Here is a 22136-nt window from a genome sequence, read left to right on the forward strand (position 1 = left end):
TAATAGACACAAAGTGCATTTGAAACAGCTATTGGAAATCATGCCCTGCACAAAGAGCCCTGCTGAGTGCATATGCTGCCGCAAGCAGAGCAGCAGCCATGCCACATGCCAGCAAGGGGAGCGGACGTGTGCAGCCGCAGGGACAACCTGGCCCCTCTCCTCCACTGGCCCCTCTACTTCTTTCCTCATATTCAGGCTGAAAGGGCAGGGGATGCAGTATCTGCCTCCCGAGCCCCTCTCCCAGACAGACTGTGATGTTCAAAGGAAACGGGAAGCTGAGAACCCTGCGCAGTTCCAATTTTTTTATTAACATTTCCAGCCAATAATCAGATGTGATCACAAGTCCCAGGAACACCCAAAACACTATGAAAATGGAATTTTCTTATTACTGAACACAACAGAAGTAGATTAGAAATAAAAGCTGCAAAGCCTCAGCGTGACACCTTTGGCAGGGTGGGAGGGACTGGGGGGCCAGCTCTCCCACCAGCACCCCTGCAGGGCACGCGCGCTTGCAGGAAATGACCAGTCCCGTCTTGGGCAACATCAGCTATCACAAGAGTCCCCGAGACCCCAACACACTGCCTTGGCTGGATAATCCCTTCCCATGTGCTCTCCCAAATCTGAGGGTGCCAAATTGTTTTCTCTCTGAAAGGATTCCCACCTACCCCCTTTCCTTTTCTTACCTCCTTATACCCAACTCCTACTTTAGATGTGATCAGCCTGTTTCCTCCCAGGAAGAGCTGAGCAGTGCCTGCAGGCAGGAATCCCCAGGTGAGGCACAGCAAATGCCTAATTTGCTAATTTTCAAACGCAGAAGCATCACTGTAACACTAGGAGAAGGCAGCCTTATGCAAGGGCATAGACTGCCTCCACCTGCCCAAGGGACTGGCACTTTCTGCTCCTGGTTTCACTGCAGGCAGGCCGTGTCCCCATGCTGCCGTGTGCACATACAGCTTGTGGCCTATGACACTGTATGCATGTGCCAAGCCCCCATCCATACGCTTGTGGGTACAGAAGTTCATGGGGGCAATAGCAGCAAAGCTGTGTGCCAGGCCCAGACTACACTGGGCTTTTACAAACCACTCCATCACTTCAACATTACAAATGCATTAAGTTAAAACAACAACAAAACTCAGTGTCTGGATGCCACAAGCTGGGGCAGAGCCATTCCCACCACACACTATTGCACCAACAGCCAGCACCCCATAGTATGGACCCAGGGTCCTGCTGAGGGGACTGTCCTCCTAAATACCTCTGGTGTCCAGCACCGCTCTGCACCTTGCTTTCCAAACCCAAGCAGCTGGCTTTTTATGGGAATACCCTTAGCTGCTCACATCAGAGTTGCTTGGCAGCACATACGAAATGGTAACAGTCCCGCAAGGGGAGAGGTAAGTAGAGGCAGTGTCTGAGCTACCTTACTGAAGGATGGAGAGGCTCAGCTGGAACAAACACAGCAGCTCTTCCGATCTTGGGGCTGGGGGCTTCAAGCAGGTAGGCAGGTCCCCTCCGCACCCAGGGAGGGTCAGGACAGTGCAGTGCTCGTCTGGCTGGCACAGGGTACCGAGCTCAGGGAGGGGACTCCAAGGAACATGCAAATGTTTCAGATATGTTCATCTTACATTCAAATTTTCCTTTTAAAACAAAATCTGATACAAAAATAGATACATTTGCAAAGTGATTTTGTAGAATGAGGCTCCCGCCCTCATCACCGGGGCAGGGTGAGCGGGAGTCTGGCATGGCACAACGCAACAGCTGAAGCAAGCAGCCTCAACGGGTCTGGGCCCCAGGGTGTAGCTCCCAGACCCTGGGCTACAGCCACACAAGGGGTTTGCCACAGAAGATGACAGGCGGTGTTTTCCTGACGTGGCATCCTGTGAAGATTGTACGCTGCTAAGAACTGCAACCCCGGCTTGTCCCGAGCAGATGTCTCTGGGGGTTGCGGCCAGTGCTTAGGCACATGACACTGAGCGTGAAGAGTTCCTGACCTCAGGGCACAGAGTAACGCAGACTAACGCACTTCACCTTAGTCCTCTTGGCTTCAAGACATGCAGAGGCAGCTACTGGAGTAGAAGCGACTTCCTCCCCACTCGCCCCAGCCATCAGCAGCAGGATCCTTTCCCTTCCCTTTGGGCACACACATCACTGTGTTCTTTCCAGCAGCAGGGAGGGCTCAGCTAAAGGACGCTAGTAATAAATACAGCAAGCAGAGAGAAAGCAGGGAAGCAACGGGTCCTGAGGGAAACAAAGGCGCAGCTTCCCACCTCCGGCAGCTCAGGAATCACTTCCTTTCCCAGCGGACAGCGGGATGAGGGCACAGAAGGTGCTGGTACAATAACACAACAGCATTTGGAGAAGCAGAAGTCCAGCTAAATTGACCTACAGGGTTCCCTCCTGCAGAGAGGTGATGAAGGAACAGGCTAGGAGCCTCTAGTACTGCTAGAGGAGAGTCACCTGGAGCAACAGGGCTTTGGCTGGTCTGGCTCATCAGCACGTCCCAAAGTAACAGAGACTAAAAAAGTTGGGGTTAAGGCAGCTTACAATGTCCCTGCTTTGGCACCCCAACATGGAGATATGTGTAGGTGGGGCTGTGGCTCTACCCTCTCTGTCCATGCCTCTTTCTGCCCAGTCGGCTCTACCACGCTCCTGCTGAGAAAAGGAGGGCTGCAGATGAAGTCCCTCCCCTCTGCGCCGAGCTAAAGCATTTTGCCCCTCAATTCTCTACAGAAGCAGACCGAAGGCTGGAGAGGAGATCTAGAACAACAACAAAAGGCTCAAAGCTGGCACAAGCAGCCCAGGAGCAAGACGGAAATTAAATTAACCCTCAGGCCCATGCACAGATTCCAGAGTGACCCAGTGTATTTTGCTTCCTCTGTAAAACTTTTTCAGTCCTGCAGGTTTCAGCCCTAGTGCAGGGCCCAAAGTCTAGCTCGAGCGGCTATTCATCTCCATGGTTTCCTCATGGACCCCTCCATCTGTTGTTTTCTCAGTGTTCTTGAACATCTTAGCTGGTACTGAACTCAAGGCATCATCCTTCATCAACTCTGAAGCTAGCAGAGAGGTGACAGCACAGCCAGTTTTTCTTTTTGCTGCAAAAGAAAAAATTGTTAGAAACAGGGGAGAGAAACACCTCAAGGCTAGCTCTGATACAGATAATTTTCCTCCAGGGCAGTGGCCAGGTGGATTGGAGGAAAGCCGCAGAACCACTTGGCCAACACTCAAGACACTAGGGATCACGAAGCCACCACCATGGTGGCCAGAGCTGCAAAACACGTCATTCAAAGGATCTAAGCATCACGAGGTAGGCCTGCGGAAGCTTAGTTTGGGGCAGCCAGGACCTATATGGTGGGATTAAACAAAGGCAAGAGGAATTGCTGGAAACATCTCCCCACTTAAGATTTACGGTGTGTGGAAAAGTTTCTTGGAGGAAGACATGGAGCATAATGTTTGTGTGAGGTTTGTAGGTAGTCTACAAGTGTAGAAAAAACATCTGGCAGCCCCAGACAGCATGGCAACAGTGCTGGAGAGAGCATCACGAACACACTAGCAAGGCAGGCAGAGGGGTCAGGAACACCAGATGGGAGAGATCTGCTCCGCATCCACAGCATCGGGTAAGCATGGTGTAGGACCCACCTGCTTGTAAGGTTGTGTCCTTGTGGTCCCCTTGTTCCTGGGACACAAACTCCTTAAAACTGGCAGCCTGCTGGCAGGAAAGGGAGGTTTCCAATCTCAAGTGTGGCATTGCAGCTTGAGGTTCAAGACTCCTTCTGCATTCATTGTGACTACAGCAGTCAGAGCTCCCTGACTAGCAGCATCGTGGCACAAACAGAATTTCACACCTCGCATCTAGGGAGGCGGTACCACCTCTGTAAGAGGTCCATGTGCCACCCACGGGAGAGGAAAGCAATGGTCTAATGGAGAATACTGTTTGCCAGGTTCTTCCTGGGTTGGGTCAGGAGAGGATTATAGCCCTCCAAATCCTCCCATGTCCTTCCATGTTCTGTACTTGGTCTTACGGTCTTATCCATCTAAGAACAACACTACCTTCCAGATGCAGCTGAGCTTTGGTGTCCCAGTGACATGGACCAGACAGCACATAACCCTTAAGATGTCTTTACAGCTTAAAGCCTGAGCTTATACAGTTCATGACGCTATACATTTGAGGCTGAGCCAAGCCAATAGCCTGAAATTAAAACAGCAGTTGTGCCCTACTAAGAGCATCTGTGGGCTTTGAGGCACTCAGCAGAAATGGGCCACAGTACTTTTGACAAGGCAAAGACATCAGCCACACCGTACAAACTTGGCGAGCTGCAACACGCTACCAACACATATACACATGCACAACACCTGGACTGCACAGCCATGTGAGCAGCATGTGAAATGTGTGCACAGATGCTTTCTGCTCACTCCAACCAGCTGCTGTGGGGTATGTGTAGGCAGATACTGGCACATTCACGCTGTGGCACACACAGGCAGGCCACGCACGACTGCGGTGTGCACAAGCTCCAATTGTGGTTCATGCACAAACTCCTCGGCTTGAATGTCCAGGAAGGAGTATCTTTGCATTTGAGAGGAGAAGGAAGAAGGGAGGGGATGCTCTCAGGAATACAAAGCAGCAGCTGAATTACTGCCCAGAGATTGCAGACAAGAGAAATTAACTCCTTCAGGACTGAAAAACCTTTCAGCCCTTTCTCATGTGCAATTTGTCATGCAGTCTTTGGGAGCAGGCTTCTGAACACAAAGAGCAGGCATGCAAGACCATGCAGAGGAGACATGCAATAGGCGAACACAGCAGGAACTGGGGAGCTCCTGTACAGGATTTAAAGGCCTTTCAGAGACTCCCGAAATAACTACCACTAACCCATCTCCTCTTTCAGATCACCCTTGGCACCCCTCTTTCCTCCATGCCTTGGAGCACCCCTGAAACAATCCCCCCCACACCTCTCCTTGCCATGCATGCCTCTTCCTGCCCTGCTTCCAACCCCTAGTTCTCAAGAACTATTTTCAGAGATTTCTTAGATCTCTCCTCTCACGCACAGGAAGATTTCTCCTACACAGCCACAGACAGCAGCCAAATCCTAAGGACTACCAAGAACCTTCCACCAGCCTGCCCCTGGCAGCACCTCTGAGCTTTTTTCTGGCATAGTGCTAGCACTACTTCTTTTGTCCATGTTCCTCCAGTCTAACATTTGTGGTCCCTTTCTGCAATTTACCCTCATCACTCTCTCCCTCCCATCCGAAGCCACTCTGCTCCATGACTCACTGCTCTCTGTAATCTCTGCTTGCAGCCCAGATTGCCTCCCATCTTTTACCTGAATCCAGACAAAAATTCAGTATATACTCCATTTCCAGTTAAATCCTTGCCCAAGAGCTAATTAGGTCCAGAAAGTTTCTTTTTGCATGCCCTGCCCATACCCAAAACCTGCTGCTAATCTGCAACTTCAGGCAAGTCCTTCAGTCCACTGCTTGTCTCTCAGAGCTGAAGGGCTCACCCCCACCGCAATCCTCCAATCCTGCAACCGACTGTAAGGGCGCACACACACAGAGCTCCCTTCCCCCACCTGATGTCCCCAAGGCCCAAGATTGTGCCCCGGCATGGAGAGTACCTACCCTGGGGGGTAGAGAGTGAGTAACTGAAGCAGAGAGGGTAGGACAGCGTCAGCTGGCTGCACTCCCTGCCTGACGGATCACTGCAGCACTGAGTCAGAAACAGGGCACACACCAGCAGGGAGGGAGGGGGATGAGGAGAGAGACAGCAAGAAAAGGCCTGCTCTGGCCGGATCCTGAGAGCATGGAGTCCCACAGCCCAGCAGCATGAGCCAGCCTTTGGCTCCCAAGCAGGCAGCCAGGCTGGGTCATGCATTAGATCTGGAAAAGCCCGCAAGTTTTTACAGAAAAGTAAAAGGAAGAACCAGGAAGAGATAAAAATGCTTCCAAAGTTACCATCGAAAACGGCCCTTTTTTTAGTCCGCTCTGGAGGTATCGCTGGACTTGCAGCCTCAGGCTGCAAGCCTGTCTCAGTCTCCTCTTCTAACCCTCCCTGCCTGCAGCACACAAGGGGTTACAGACACACGAGTGGGGGAGGGAAGAACAACATGCCCATGTGTTACCCGCTCAGGCGTATCCTCCTCCACCTCACAGAGGGACAGGAGAGAGTCTAGCAGAGGAAATAAGAGAGTCAGCAGTCAGATTGCTTTCAGAGCCTGCTAGAACATACCTCCAAACCAGGGCAAGGGAACCAGAACAGTACTGGTGCCTTCCCACCGTATACAGGGCTCCTGGCCCTGAGAAAAGAGCTGCTAGGTCCATGTCTTGCTGGGCCAAGCTCTATACCTGCAGCCTTCCAGCAGCTGTGCAGCAGGTAGTGATAGATCACTTATGGATCTTCCTCTCACTCGGAGCAAAAAACCAGAGAGAAATGTGGGCTGTGCCCAAGAGACCGATACAATAGCAGTTGTTTTGTACGCAGCAAGCGTGACGTACAAAGATCAAAAAGGGACAGGCAGCCTCCAAAACCCAGACACCTTATTGTCTCCCTTTCCAGGTTTGCCCAAAATGTCCCCTTTGCAGGGCAGGAATTTCTCAGCGCTGACTCCTGGTGACAGGTTTCAGACAGCCCTTGCAGGTGCTGCTGAAAGGGCAGCCACTCTCACGCTTCTCGGGGGAGGTAGCTGCTGCTTAGGTTGCATGCAGGTGTGGCCTGGGCAGTCCGAGCTCTGCTCTCCCACCTTGACACAGTAGCGACTGTGGACTAAGCATTTGGTTTGTGCGGACAACACAGGAAGCATTCATAGCTGTTGGGCTTTTGTGTTTGGGGCTACAGCAGAAAGGATGGTGACTGAAAGCTGTCCCACCAACTGCCAGCTAGACCATATTGTTGCAAGAAGGATCTCAGAGAAAGCAGGGACCTGTACTCAATGCACTTGATGTCACCTTCCTCCCTCTCCTTTGGCTAATCCTCCTCTCCCAGGCAGCCTCTCTCTGATTCAGCAGGTCCCTCTCACTGCAAAAGCCTGTATAGAGCTCAGTCTTGCTTGCACATACCCCTGACCCCTCGTTTGCCCACAGCCACCTCCTCTCTCGTGGGCAGAGCCTATTCTTCTCCCAGGCTCCAGCACAAACCAAAAAGCTCTCACTCCTCCAGGCAGCCACTCTGCTCCTGCAGCCTGGCTCACTCCCAGACCAAATCCCTTCCCCCAATACAGGATACAAAACCAGCAAGTTCTCTTAGAGACCAATCCTTTCATATCCGCTCCTCCTTGCAGGTCTCATAAATATTCCCTCACATCCCCCACTGATGTTCTCTCATCTTTCTCTACCAGTGAATTCTCTCACGTCCTCCCACCTTTTTCTTCCATAAATATACTCAGTTGCTTTTTTAACCCATGTAAATTTTAAGCATCCGCAGCATGCTGAAGTGTTGTATGAAATTGTATCTTTTCATTTACGCTTGCTCCTCCTAGCTTCAGTTATGCCTCCGAGTTCTTGCAGAAGAGACACAAACATTTCCAGTTTATAATTTCATAAACCTACTCATGCCCTGAGTCCCCTCCCCCTTTTCTGGATTGAAGAGCATCAGGTTTACCCAATCATCCTTGCTGCCTCTCTCTGCACCTTTTCTAACTCACCGTGTCCTTCCTGAGGCTGGGGTACCAGAACTGCATGCAATATCCAAGATGCAGTCATAAGAGATTTAAAACAAAATAACATTGTTATACCATGCCATGATTGCTGCTCCTCTCCTTTTCCTCTTGCCAGGCATTCCTAGATCTCAAACTGGGCTTTTGGGTTTTGACTACTACAAAGCACTCAGCTGACATCATCACAGACATTTCTTATTGTTATTACTACTATTCGCTCTCTTCTAGTCCATTTATGAATATCTTCAATAGCACAGATTCCCATATGATTCCGCTAGTGACCTTCTCACAGATGAAAATTGACTGTTTACTCCTTTATTTCCTGTCTTGTAGCCTGTTACGTAACTGGCTAACATCACGTAAGGTCCTCCCTCTCGTCCCACGGGAACTTAACTTCTTTAGGAGACTTTGGTGAGACACCCAAGTTGAATGCCCTTTGGAAATTCAGGTGGGCTTTATCGACCGGACCCCCAAGCCATCTTCAGCAGCAGTAGGACAACACACTGGAGCTACTGGACTAAATTAATGTTTTTTTGAGCAATGATCACTTATGGCAGAGCTGATGGATAACAGGACGAGCAAGCCCATGTCCAAAGATGCATTCTTCGGTCACTTCCAGTAAATCCAATTCAAAAGTGCAGGGGCTCTGCAGAGGACTGACAAAACATCTGGGAAGATTTGGAGATTGCTGCCTTCTACTAGAAATACAGATTTTTGCCATGGTGTGATTGCTAACCCCAGAACGAGCCAGGGGAGCAGAACAGGTTACAGTCTTTGCCAGTGGTGCAACACCCATATTAAGAATGAGTTTTATTCTCTACTACAAATCAGGCAACAAACTGAGCAATGGGGACTGGGAGGTAACTTGCCTGCTCTGTACACTCTAGTTTTATCTTGTTTGAGGAAAGGGAGACCCCCTTGCACCCAGCTAAGATATAGATACGCCATTGCTCCCATTCATGTTGGGCCACCATGCTTTGGATGCCTGGGCCAGCAGTGAGCTAGGGGTGGGAGGGGTGGATTCACGATTGATTTTCTGTGTTCACTTTGCTTTGTTGTGGAGAGCAGATGGCATGTGCGTGACGTTGAGGCTACAAAAAAAGGAGACCAGTTGAGTCACTTAAACCAGAAACCAATTCTGAATCATCAGGCTGAAACCATGACTATAGGACAATTGCACAGCTAGACTGAAGGAGGACACTGAGCTACTGTGTGCACATCCTGTGACTCTCGTGGTCTGCACTCCTTTCTTAATGAGCTAGCTGGAACAATCCCCTTTTGCTGACCTCCTCCCCCACAATGAGTCCTTTAAGCTATTAAGCAGAGTTCCCAGAGGCTTGGCGGCTTTTCCCATTCCTTTACAGTCTAGCGATGAAACTGCTAGTGATTGAATAGGCACAGCTGCCTATGGAGGAACAGGAGTCAAAGATCAGAGCTGACACGATCTACACATAGAGCTTCTGTGTTCCTCAGCAGCTGTGACAAGGCAGACTGAGGAGTGACGGGGGCTGGAGAAGCGCCCTGACAACTGGCAACACAGCAATGGGGAAGAGTGATGTCCCGCTGGGAAAGCTGAAGCAGTGCTCTTGAGGACCGCAAAGCTTCACACTGGAGATGGGCAGGGATAAAGAATCAGAAATGCAGCATCTGTGTAAGTCCTAACTCAGGGGAGAAGCACCTTCTCCAGCAAGATCCTCCACAAACACGTGCCCTCGGAGCACTACATGGCAATGCCAAAACTGGGACCACACGCTGCAGTCCGAAGGACTGTACAAAAATTGCCTTTTCAAAAGACAGCAGAAGACAGAAAAATCTGGAGAGCAGCTAAAGGAAATCTCTCGGTGATATATGCAAGCTTCAGGCTTGTTGCGTCTGAAACCCACCCCACTTCTACCTATGTGACATAGTGTAAAGGGAGCTCTCCCGCCCCTTGTAGCTAGGTTAACAGCATAGAGGCGTCTGGTGCCAACACTGACAGTGAGACTGAAGACTCCCGTTAGAGCAGCAGGTCACTCCAAAGCCCCATTTGCTCAAATAGGCACAAGGTCTCCTTCTCTCCTCGGTTTCGCCCAGGAACAAAACACAGTTGCCTGAACCACAGGTGATCCCTAGTCACCAGCCTCTCTGACAGTGCAGTACCTGGCATCCTGTAGGCAGTGAGTAATGGCCCCTTGTTTTTACAGGTGTGGAAAGGGAAATCCTCCCCCTCAAAGGGAAGCTGAATCTGAAACTGCTGTGAAGATGGCTTATGTCACCGCAGGCTTCTGATTACATGCTGGGAGTTTCCTGCCAGTAGCCTGTGTTTGGAGAAAACAGGGCTGACTTGGGGTAGGGGGGAGGGACACTGGAGCAAACCAAGTCATGAGAGGGGAAGGCCACGGGACACACTATCAAGAAACAGCTAAGAAGGGGTATGGGAATACAGGAATACATGATGCTGTGCACTCCAGTAATACAGGTTTTGCATTGCCCTCACACCCAGTCACAGCCACAGTCCCATCGCTGGTGGGGTACCACAGATGCCTTGCACTCGGAACAGCAACAACTAACTTCTGCCACGCACACACCAAGATGATACATAAGCCTGTCTTGACTGCAAGATTATGCTAATCACGTATTAGCCTTAGGTCCTGCTGTGGCTAAAATGCAAAGGCAGCTCCCCCTTCCCAGCGCCTTGCTAGCAAGTGCTGGAGCTGAGCACCAGGCTCAGAGTCAGTGGTTGTGGGAGGAAGCTGTGCTGGGAGGCAGTGGAGGAGATCCTAACACATCCAGAGCTACTTTATGTTAACTCTCTACGATGGGGAGAGGCCAAGACCTGCCCCTTCACTCCTCCTCTCATGCCCTGAATGAGCATCAAAGAAGTAGTAAAGACAAAGATCCCTGCCACAAACATTGACATCTGAAGTCTTACAAACTCTTGTCCAGAAGTAACACATTATTGGGTGGCATTAGGATATGTACTGCTATCAAAATTTAATCTGTATCACCTATTGGTAGTGTGGGCAGAGCCCTCTCTCTTTCCTTTTTCTGCCCATGAATATCCTCCCTACTGCTCTGCAAGGCTCTGTGTTGGCTTATTCTTCAGAGACACCATCCTTGCTTTCTCTCAAGGGTTTTGAGACCACTGGACTTTCCATCTTGACCCAGTTCCTCAACCCTGGTTGAAACCTTCCTAAAGCCCCAAAGTTGATAGCTGCCATTTTGCTATTCCCTATTCTGAAACAGCTCCCCAGAGTCCAAAGGAGTCTTGCTTACAAAGCTTAAGCATCCTTGTCTAGCCCATCTTGATTTTAAGCAACTATTTTCAAAAGCACTTCATCTCTAATTTCTGCTCCTCCCTCTCTCTCAAAGCAGACAAGACTGCCAACTGCTTACTGTTTTCTCCTCTCTCAGTGTTTGCCCTTACCTAACAACTGATAAAACAAGAAACAAAGTCGTCTATCAGTTCTGCTCTCACCCCTTCTTTACTACACTTAGGGTCCTGGGATATCTGCTCTCTTCTCTCTCAAAGTGTGGTTTTCCTCCCCACTCTGTGCTGTATGTTGCTCTGCCATCAGATCTGTTTTGCCTGGGACCTTTGTCAAACTTGTGAAACTCGAAACACTTATCTGATCCTTTACAGCAACTCAATTCTCCCTTACTGAAAGGTTCAGTCACCTTTGCTCCCTGTCATGTTGCAGAACACCCTGTTAATTTAAATCCTTGCTCCTTTGCCCCTCTTTCACTTGCAGAAACATCCCACTGTCACTGTAGGCTGCTAAAATTGAATTGCAGATTTCTCTCAATGCTTCTCCTGACCGTCCTCCTATATTTGAGGAAGAAAAGTTGTAGCTTTGTCTCTTTTACATCTCTACTTCCCACAGAGCTCTGCTTTTCATTTTCCAAAGCGTTAGATCAAAAAATCTCCATCCCACACTCTCCTACACCTGGTCATCAGCTTGTGGCCACTTCAGAAGCACAGATCCAACACCCCATGTCCTCGCTCCCAGTTTGTTTGCATCCTGTTTTTTTTTTTTTTCCTTTTTCTTTTTCTACTACACATTTGTAGTTTCTTTTCCATTCTGGCTACCTCAGGCCCAAAATTCTACACACACGGAACACTTTCACCAGCCTACACTCAAAGCCGAGATAACTGTAGCTGTCTCTTTCATAACATTCTCCTTAAACCCAGTCATTTCTGAACCTGCTTCCAAGTTGTCTCCCTTTTCAGGACCCTCTTGATCTCTATTCTTTCTGCCCATAGTACGACACAAGCACCTTCTCTCCAACTCTTCATGCAGCTTCTTGCAGCTGGATGTACCTCCATGTGTCTTACCACTGCTTCAACTCTATCTCTTTGCAAGTATTCCTGGCAGGAATGCAACAGTCCTGTCTTGACCACACTTGTACATGTAAAAGGTACAATTCTATCTAATCAGCCTGGAAAGGAAACTCTGGAGTCCTGGTCCACATCACCGTGCAGGAGAAGAGCAGACAGCACATGAGAGTACACAGTGAGAGGTGCTGTGCAAGCCAGCACTAACAGAGTAGTGCAGAGAACTGTTTTGAAAACGGATTAAAAGGATGTAACACGTAAATGGTGAGCAACTGCAGCAACACTAGCTGGATATCTGAACCATGCCATGGGTTTACTTGACAGCTTATCACCACCAGGTAGGAACAAACTCCAAATAATAGGGTACATTCTGTTGTTTTTTCCCTGCTTCCCTCGTTGGCCTTGAAATGCCTGGAACGTCTCTCACACAGAATTCTGAGTTTCCTTCCTGAAGCAGCTGAGTTACCATGCCACCGTGAGCAATACCTACCCTGGCGTGGTCCCCTCTTCCTGCGGAACGCAGCTCCAGACTGCAAGGCCTCCAGCAGACTGTCCATCACTCCTGTCTCATCACCCTCTGCAAAGAAAAGAGGATATCCAGTGAAATCCATGTGGTAGAAAAAGGGAGCAAACTCCAGCATCTGGGCTCCCTCATGGAGCTCAAATTTACTGAGCAACAGCCTCGCACTCCTTTTTCTAAGGAGAACAGTATCTCTACTTCTCCCCTGTAACAGCAGAAGGGACAGTAAGTATTCCACATCCTGTTCCTCTGTGCTGACAAGTATGGGGCAAAACTCAGTTTTCTCCTCCCTCCATATACACTTTCATGCTTTCATGCCCTGTGGGTACCATACAGGGTGGAAGGAGTCAATCTCCCAGGGGAGGGAACAGATTAGGATTCAGACTGCCTAGCAACACCTTCCTCTCCAAGGAGAAGGAAATGGGGACAGCTCAGGCAGAATTTTTGGCAAGTTCTCTGAAGCTTTTCTTTCCCTCAGAGATCCCAGCTGTTGGGTTATTTTGCTGCTGACTGAGGCCCCTCATACTCTTCCATTAACCTCCCCTCGAGCATTCTCCCTCTCTGCTTGGCTCAGTTGTCTTTTCGGTCCTTTCCAATTGGAGTCCCAGGTTGTTAATGCCAGCCACTGCCCTGTGATCTCCCTTTCACTCTCTTGTTGGTACTCCGGCCACTAAGGAGATTAGCTTGGCCTCAGCTATGCTCTTTCCCTAGCAACAAGGATGTCACTGTGCTGGGAGCCCATGTGCCAGCAGTGGCACATGCGCTGCCACCGCATCAGCAGTGACTCCGCAGGGCATCAGGGGCAGCAAATCTCCAGTGCCCTCTCCTGCCCAGCCAGGCACATCTGGAGCAGGCATCTGAGCCATGTACTTTTAAGTTATCTCAGACAGAATGAGATATGCTGGAAAGAAGGCACCAGCACAGCACCTTTACCCCAGCCGGGAACCTTGGAGACCTGTACTGGTCCTCCCCTTCCATCCGCTATTGTTCGTGCGGGAGCATCCAAAGCTTGCAGACAAGAGGGCCAGGGCTCCTAGGCAGACGACAGAACCCCCCCTGCATCCCTCTTAGACATAGCCTTGTGCTGGTACAGCAAAGTAGCAGTTTTTAAAAGGCCACTAAAAATCCAGTCCTAAACACAGCAGGACATTCCTGCTGCCGCTCTGGAAAGAAGATGAGAGTGCTAGCTCTGTAACCCCTCTTGCTCCAGGTGCACATAGCTTGTGGCATGCCTTTAAGAGGAGCCTCTTGGCTTTTCCTGCTACCCTGCGTCAGAGCAGGTAGTAACAAGAGCGGAAAGATTCCTGCGCATCCTCCCTTTGCTTGTCCTGCTGATCAGCGAGGCGCTGAAGCGGTTAATTCCGAAGGCATGAGCGCTCTGCAAAGCTCCGTTTCCATAACAACGGCTCCCAATGAAACCCAGAGCTATAAAATCCCATTAAACATCTGCCAGCGCCTGCCCGTGCAGCCTGTGCAGGCTGCCACCTGCTGGCAGAGCCGCCCCGCCGTGCCGAGCGACACTTCCCCTGCGGGGGCAGCAGGCCAGCAGCACCCAGCACCCCGGAAACGCAGCCAGGCCTGGCTGAGAGGGCAGCAAGAGGTGGAACAGCGCTAGCACGCTAAGGGGAAAACCTAGGGGCACGAAACCTGGCTACCAGACCTGGCCTGTGAGCTACAGAAGGGAGTTTGCAATGCTCCTCCAAGTGTCTAGGCAGCAGGGTACAGGCACATACTCCACAAGTCACCAGGCCGTGGTGGTGGGGGGAAACATAGGATAGACACAACATTGATCACTGTGACTGTCACCTAAGGCTGACAGAGACGTGCCTCTTGGAGCAATCCAGTCCAAATTCACACCAGGGACTCTTGCAAAGTTTGGATGGGCAGAATACAGTGACAGCAGTAGGCCATCAGCATCTATCACAGGTGGTGCCTTCTAGTTTCCAACACCTATCAGTCTGCTTATGCCAGTGGAGGCCTAAGAGGAGAGACTAGACTGCTGCACAGGGTCTCTGAGGATGAGGCAGGACAGCAGTCCAAAGGGGACTTCAAACTGAACTCAGCCCAAGCCAGACAACAGGAGGCCTGGCAGATAGAGGAAGGATGCTGGGGAGCTGATGGTCCAGGGTCCCTGCCCAACTTTAGAAAATGAAGCCTAAATACTTGCTCTTCAGATTTTAAGTGCCCACGGAAATCTAAACATCCCTTATGATGATTTATTTGATTCAGAAATTACATCTTTTCCTCTCCATGTTTCTGTGACACCCTGCAATAGGAAAAGGCTTCCGCCAGCATGAACTCAGTTCTGTCCACAGTGCCAGACTCTGCATTTGGGCAATAAGGCACTCCTAGTGGCTCTGTTCTTAGTTTGCCACCTCCTAAAACTTCTCAGCAGCTGAGGGTAGGAAGCTAGAGAGGTGCTGCACAAATCCTTTAAGGTGATGTTCCTGATGCCAGAACCCAAGAGATCCATTCTGGCTGTAGGTAAGAAAAGCAGTGACGAGTTCAGTCTTGTATCACACAAAGGACGCTGATTCCTGAACAAACAAGGGGCTAACAATGAGAAGATATTAGAGAGATGCTACTGATCATGGGCGAAGTGGGCTGGTAGAGAACAGGCACTATCTCTCAAGGGGAAGGTCTAAGAACAGCTACAGGAATAACCCATTTCCATATTCCTGTTACTGGTGCTTAGCATTTTTAGATGCGAGGACCTGGATATACAATGAACACATGGGCGTCTCTGCATATGAAGCTGACTGCAGGATTGCTCAGCCACAGATATTTATTGAATCATCTCCGTATGAAACCCTGTATGAGCTAGTTGCTGCCCTGCTCTCAGCTTCAGACGCATAGAAACTACAGCTTTTTGTTCTATTTGTGAATGCTGCTGAGTCACTTGGATCCTGGGAGAAAGTCTCTCCTGTGCCAGAGGACTGGGAAGAAAGCAAAAAGAGAGTGAACAGTGCCTTCTTTGCCCCCCATCATCTAACTCCACTGCTGGGGATGAGAGGAAAAAACAGTCACAGGGACGAGCAGCAGCAGGAGACCTGGAAACTGGCATCTGTGGGAATCGGGGGAACCCAAAGGGGCCATGGCTGAAAGCAGATACAGAATGAAAAATACTCTTTTTGAGCTACAATTGTGGTTGCTGGCACAGCTGCCGGCCAGACCCCCTTCCGAAAACTGTAACATGCCAGTGAGGGGATGGAAATCATTAACTCGTACGTTTGCATGTTTTAACTGTTTCCATCTCCTGCCACCTCTTAAATGAGCTCAGATTTCTTAAGATTTCAAGCTCTCAGATGCTGCAGTGCCTGGGCGTCACCCGGAGCAGCAGGCAGGACCTGAGAGAACAACTAATGGAGAACACACTACTCTCTCCCCCCTCCTCCCCAAATGCTCTAAAAGGCAGAAACTATGGGCACACACCTTCTCTGGGGAGGCCTGCAAGAGTAGACTGTCAGGAAAGAAGCCAAACAGCATCCAGGAGAAACCCAGAGCAGTTTGACATTTCTCAATGCATTCTTTCAAAATGCAGAGGCTCAGAGGGAATGGAAAGAAAGCCTGAGTTTTGCAAATGAAACAGTTGGCTGCAAACAAGACAGTGATCTAGGAATGATGCTGAGACAGGGTGGGGACCTCTGTAAAGAGAAGGAGTCAGAACACAACCCTGCTAGTCACCAAACATGCATTTAGTGGGCTGGCAAGTTTTTCTGTTGCAAGCCAAGCCTTTAAGGTCCATGAACTCAGCTATGATGACAGTGTAGGTCTGCAGCTTTATCTGTTCATGTTCTGGGTCAGGACCACCTTGCTAAAGGAGGCAAAGCAGTGGGAGGCAGGGAGGAATGTGAGCTTGTGAGGCATTTCGCTGCAGGAGTTCAGGAGGAGGGGATGCAGTCAGGAAATCCAAAGACACAGGAAATCAATGGAGAGGGACAGTAATTGAGTCCATATGTTGTAACAGAAGAATGCATCTGGTAGAAGGGAACAGACTGTAAGCAAGGAAGCCTGTGCTGGGGGGACAGCAGAGCACTTAGCAAGCAAAGCTACGTTTTGGGCCAAGAATCAAAATACAGAGCTTTGCAGTGGCCTTTGAAATAATTCTAGCCACATTGCAAATGAATCTAAGATGGGCTGCTTGTCCCTCATGTGCTTCTCCAGGGTGGACTTTCAGGACTGCATGTGTCTTAGCTATGCGTCAAGGGACTTCATTAACATCTTCATGAATCAGTTAATATTGCAAAAGGTCACAGAAATGGCTGATTTACTTTGAAATGACAGGGGTATATTTATACCCATGCCGTTGCTTAGTGTATTCGGGAGCTATGAAGGAAAATGAATAGTATGGACAACCCTAACATCAAAACATGATCTTTCCATTCATCAGCAATGCCAGAAGGGATGTCAGGTCTGCTCTATTCCCAGGAAGTTGTAAAACTGTAGTGTAGGAGTATCTACTGCTGTGTAGACTGACCCACTCAGAAGTTAGGACATTGAAGGGATGGGGAAAGGGGAATCCGAGTCTGTAACTCAGGCTAACTCACAAGGCTATCCCACAAAGCTGCATCTCAACTAAGTACTTCCAGGCTCATGAAACAGCTCTGGGAGAGCTCATGTGATTGTTTATGACCTTCTCCCCCCTTCCTTTTAAAAATAAATTTGCAAAGAAATCTGAAACATATGTGGTTGGAATAGACAAGTCTAGTGCCAGACTTCTGCATTAGTAGAACAGCGTTCAGTAAATCTGTTCGGAAAGTGGGGAGACGGGAGCGCTCACACTAACATGCATCAGGCCTCTCAAAAAAAAAAAAAAAAAGGGGGGGGAGGGGGAGAGAGCACAGGACCATAGCACTGAATTCTTGCCTGTTTTGTCCTATTACTTTTGGTGTGTAATGCAAATTTCTGCATTTTATTTAGATGAGAAGTCCCTCAAAAAGGCTCTCAAGTTCAGCCAGGTTCTCTGTACCCTAGTAGGCTTTGCACATCTCTGGAGATGGGTTTATTGCGACTTGCCTAACCCCCACATTTAAAGCTCTCGTGCAAATTCCCAAGCTACTGTTCTCAAGCACAGAACTTCACCTGAGCAATATTACTTAATTTCTTACTGACAGGATATCCCCCAAACCTCCATCTCTCAGAATCCAACTCCAGAACATTTCTTTTCAATTGTAGTTCTCTGCACACATTGTTAGTAGGGCTGTGAATCGAGTCCAAAACCTCTGCTGTCCCCAAAACCCAATTGCATCTCATACCTGCATTCATGTCTATCAGCTGTTCTCTCTTCTGCTGCTTCTCCAGTCGTTCCTTCTCAGCCTTCTCCTTCGCCAACTTCGCTCGGCGCATCTTCTCTTCTGTTTCACGCCGCTTCTGATTCTCCTTGACGGCTTGCTGCAAACAGGAGAAACAGATGCTTAGGGGCTCTATGATGGAGGGGGTGTGGGAAAAACACACAAAGGCAGTTAACATTCCTCTTTGGAAGAAGAAGAGTGTGGTAGATCCGGGCAATGAAGGAAACAGCCAAGGGTAAGAGGAAGAAAGGGCATCTTGCTCACCAGAAACATATTTCTGAAGTTGTTCAGATCCATGAAAAAGTCCTCAACAGATGTTTTCTTGGGGTCAAATAGAAAGTACTGGCCCAGCTCCTTAAACAGGTTCTCCATGTTTGAATGCATCATTCGCAGCTTGTCGTACTGCTCCTTGGCATCCTTAATAAAGCTGTGAAATCCAGAAGTCAAGGAACATAAGCCAGCTGCTAGGCAGAAAGCATCAGAGTGAGCATCAGATCAGATATACTCCACCAGACCGTGATGCTGAGATGAACCCAGCCTAATCTGTTCAGTGTTTGGGTCAGGCTTCAGCTTCTTATGTCAAAGGAAAAAGTAGGAACATGCAGCTCCCAAGCAAGCAGCATTGCTCTTATACTCCACCTCACAGCCTGAATTACAATTCCAAAACACACTCCTGCAAGCGCCTCTTAAAAAAGCCAGATTTCATGGTACAATCCCCCCACCGCACCACAGTAGAGCTGGCAGCAGTGCAGCTGCACCCTGACCCCCATGCAACTCAGCAGAGCCCCTCTGCAAGAACTCCCAGCCTGCCCATCAACCTTGATTTGGTTCAGGAATGCCAGGAACGCATCAGCCAGCTCACTTTTAGAACACAACTGAATGCAGCGACACTCCCTTTGCCCAAAGCTGCCACAGAGATCCAGAATGACAGAGATCCTCTGCTGATGGCAGATAGCATCCCTGGGGCAAACATAAGATCCTCCAAAGCTACAGAGTAACACTCCTTATGCACCATGACAGAAAGGCCTTCTTCCATATAACAGGTCCTCCTGCTCTCTCCCTCTCCAGACTTTGCGGAGCCTTATGAATCCCTTCCACCATAGTTCACACCCATGTTGGAACATCTTTCTTCCTACAAGCAAAAGGATATTGTCATTTTTTCCACAAATTTGTCCTTTTCATCTGTAGCAGCCGGAAAATTCTCAATATCACGTTCCACATCCGAAATCTGTTTCTTCATCATGTCCAAATTTTTCTGCAAGTTCTCAGCAGACACTGAAAAAGACCCCAGAAGAGACATACAAAAATAGAGAAGGACATTCCCCAAAATATTTGTTTGAACCAGGAGCATGGTTTCTATCCTGCAACTGCTATCAGGACTGCACATGTGCCCCTGAAAATATGTTTGACATCTGGCAGAAGTGTGGCTCATCCCAATTTAGGCTCAGACAAATCACACTCATACATTGATGATTAACTGCTGCAAAACAACATCTCGGTGCTCCAAAAACCTGAACAGCAGATCTTTGAGGAAATATGGCCCTTTCTGCCCCCAGTCAAAGGAGAAATCTCTGGTACGAGTTACAAACCAAGTTATACCAGCCAGCACCATTGTTCTCTACTCTCCTTTTCTGCAGTATTTTGGTAGGGGCAACATGACAGGGAAGCCCTCCATGCTTTAACAATCTCCAGTCCCTAAAATGTAAAAAGGAACTTCTTTTTGACTTAAAGCTGTTTAAAGACTGACAAAGCCCCAAGACTGGGTATCTGCAGAGACATCGTGAAGCTACCTGTCTACCTCTACTGCAGCATATCAGGGTTGGCTCAGCAGCGCTGAGACAAGAGAAATGACACAGTGTTATACCAGCAACGTCATTATATGTTAGAAGGATGCTAATAGCTGAAGGGAAATATTAGATCAAAACCAGGGAAACAGTGACAAGTAAGCCAAAAATCACAGTCCTAGGTGGGTGGTGGTGGTAGGGGGCAGCAGCAGTCAGGCACGCTGCAGAGAGCTTTCATCCTCTCTCAGGGTTGGATGCATCTGCAGCCTGCATCCTGCTGTTGAGACTCGATTTCCTTCCTCCCTGGATACTGACTCAGCATAACCGACTCTTTATCACAAGACAAAACAATGGATATCCTTCCTTCCAGCCATCATATCTGTTTATTTCATTGAGGCTTCCCTCACTACTCTGCACAGTAAGGCAGAGCCACAGCAATTATTTAATAGGAAAAAGGCTTCTACCATAACAACAAAAATAATGCATCTTTGGGAAGCAGCCTCAGACTTTGCAGCCACCTTCCATCTAGCATCCATAGACATATAAACAAACCTCAACTATCTTTGTTCAGAAATGCCTAGATCTAAACCCCTGTCCCCAGTAATGCCAAACATCCATCTTCCGCTCTCCTAAAAAAGAAATGCAAGGGCTCCCTGTGCACCCAGCCACAGGCCACCCGCCCTACTGCAGTACCTCGACTGGCCTTTTCCACATGGATGAGCTCATCAGGAAACGTCAGCAGTTTGGGGTAGGACTGTTCACACTGTTCAGCCACAAAGTGCAGCAGTGTTAACTTCTGATCTGAGGACTTTGTGTCTCGGAGCTGGTAATAAAAAAAAAAAAAAAAAAAAAAAAAAAAAAACCAAAGAAAAAAACCCTTGTCACAAGAGCATGACTTTACAGAAAGCATTTAAAGATTAGCCAGCAGTTATTTCCAGCCCCATGTGCGGGCGGCTAGGAAATAAACACAGAGGGTACGAACCAGTTCCCTGAGCTGCCCATGGAAAAGCACTCACCTTGCAGAGAAAGCCGATGTTGAAGCCAAAGGCACCAGCATTCCTAGAGCCTGCATTCATGAAATTGCCCACCAGCAGGATAAACTCCAGCAGGCCGGAGAAACTCTCACTCTTGCGCACCTCCTCGCAGGCTGCTGTCACTGAGACGATTTCAGGTTTGATGTTCTCTACCTGCTCATCGAACTGCAGCTTGAAGAGGATGGCATTGAGACGGGGTCGGAGACGAGAAACTGAGCTAATCTGAGAAGGGAACGGGAAAGGAAAAGTGTTCACACATAAGGGGAGGGAGAACTGAGGTGGTCTGAGAAAGAAGGGGATAAGAACAGATGGTTACTCACCACCAGTTATAGCTCTATATGGACCCACTCTCTAGGAGCGGGTGTCATACCTCCAAAGTCCCAAAGATACCCCAGAGCAATCACCGTTCAGAGACTCATGCCCAGTCACACATTAGGTACCTGGTTTTAACTGAAAAGATTGAGCCCACACACCATATCGTAACTCAGACCCACTCTACGAAGCAAAAAAATTAAGTCAAAGGGGCGGAGGAGGCAGGTGAGTAGCACAGGATGCACATACGCACTAAGAGTGGCAGTCAGCAGCCTTTTTCTTTGCACAAAATCGCCATTGCCAATTCCCACTTGAAAGATCAAATCCAGAAAACATTAAAGTGATGCCTACAGTCCCATGGACTTCAGACATATCAAGCACTTGTTTCATGCTGACCTGAGTCAAAGTCCAACGTAGCTACAAGCACAGAAATCAGCAGGAGAATAACGTGGAAGTATTTGTTTAAAGAGAGATGAAGAGATGCTTCTCAAGATAAGCATTGACTGATCTAGTCTCAAGGGACTACCATGAAGCACATGCGTGCCACAGGATCCTTCAGCAGTGCAGGCATGTCTCTGAAGCAGCCACAGCTTGTTAGGCAAGGCCTTCTGCTTTTAACTCCCAACTGCCACATGACTGAGTACAGTTACTGAACAAGAACCGCCTGTTACTTGTACTGCTTCTCAATTTGTTACAGCAATGCAAACAATTTTCTAAACAGTTGGGTTCTGCCCCCAGAGAAGTTTCACATTCAGATCATGAAACCCTGCCTTGGGCAAGCTCTCTGGAAAGGAAGCAATCCCAGAGCAAACTTGTTATCATGGCCAGGAATAGGCTTAAAAGTTGCTCGTGAGCCTGGGGAAGGGGACTGTGTTCAGACTCCAGACATTAGACCACTGACAGCTGGGTAGAGGGACAAGAGACTTCCAAAAAGAGCATCAGCAAGGGCTAAATGATGGCAGAATCATCATCCTTTGTGGAGAAAGTCATTCTAAGCATTAAGTGCATCTTAACCATAGAAATCCTATTTTGATCAATGAAGTGAAAAAAATATTATGGAAACAGGACATTGCTGAGGTATTTCATCTTTCCTGCACTTCTCAGGGTTCATAAAGGTTCCAGAATTAGTAACAAGGTCAGGTTTATTTTCTACTCTGCTGTTTCTGATGAGCAGCACTCTCAACTGAAGTCAGTCTCAACTCTTAGAGAACTTTACAGAATTCATCAGATATGTGGCTCTGGC

General features: G+C 48.7%; 1 protein-coding gene across 1 annotated transcript in view; it reads right to left on the reverse strand.

Moving 5' to 3' along the window:
* Positions 1-287: 287 nt before the first annotated feature.
* The window catches only part of DIAPH1 (diaphanous related formin 1), a 91053-nt gene continuing 69204 nt past the window's right edge, over positions 288-22136 (reverse strand). Inside the window, exons 22-28 of the mRNA XM_064520785.1 lie at positions 20564-20803; positions 20241-20370; positions 18913-19038; positions 18028-18191; positions 17728-17863; positions 12443-12529; positions 288-3086 (exon numbers count right to left, since the gene is read on the reverse strand). Coding sequence (XP_064376855.1) covers positions 2923-3086; positions 12443-12529; positions 17728-17863; positions 18028-18191; positions 18913-19038; positions 20241-20370; positions 20564-20803 — 1047 coding nt within the window. The 3' untranslated portion in view covers positions 288-2922. The remainder of the gene's footprint in view (positions 3087-12442; positions 12530-17727; positions 17864-18027; positions 18192-18912; positions 19039-20240; positions 20371-20563; positions 20804-22136) is intronic.

This window comes from Dromaius novaehollandiae, chromosome 15, assembly GCF_036370855.1.
Source record: "Dromaius novaehollandiae isolate bDroNov1 chromosome 15, bDroNov1.hap1, whole genome shotgun sequence".
NCBI lineage: Eukaryota > Metazoa > Chordata > Aves > Casuariiformes > Dromaiidae > Dromaius > Dromaius novaehollandiae.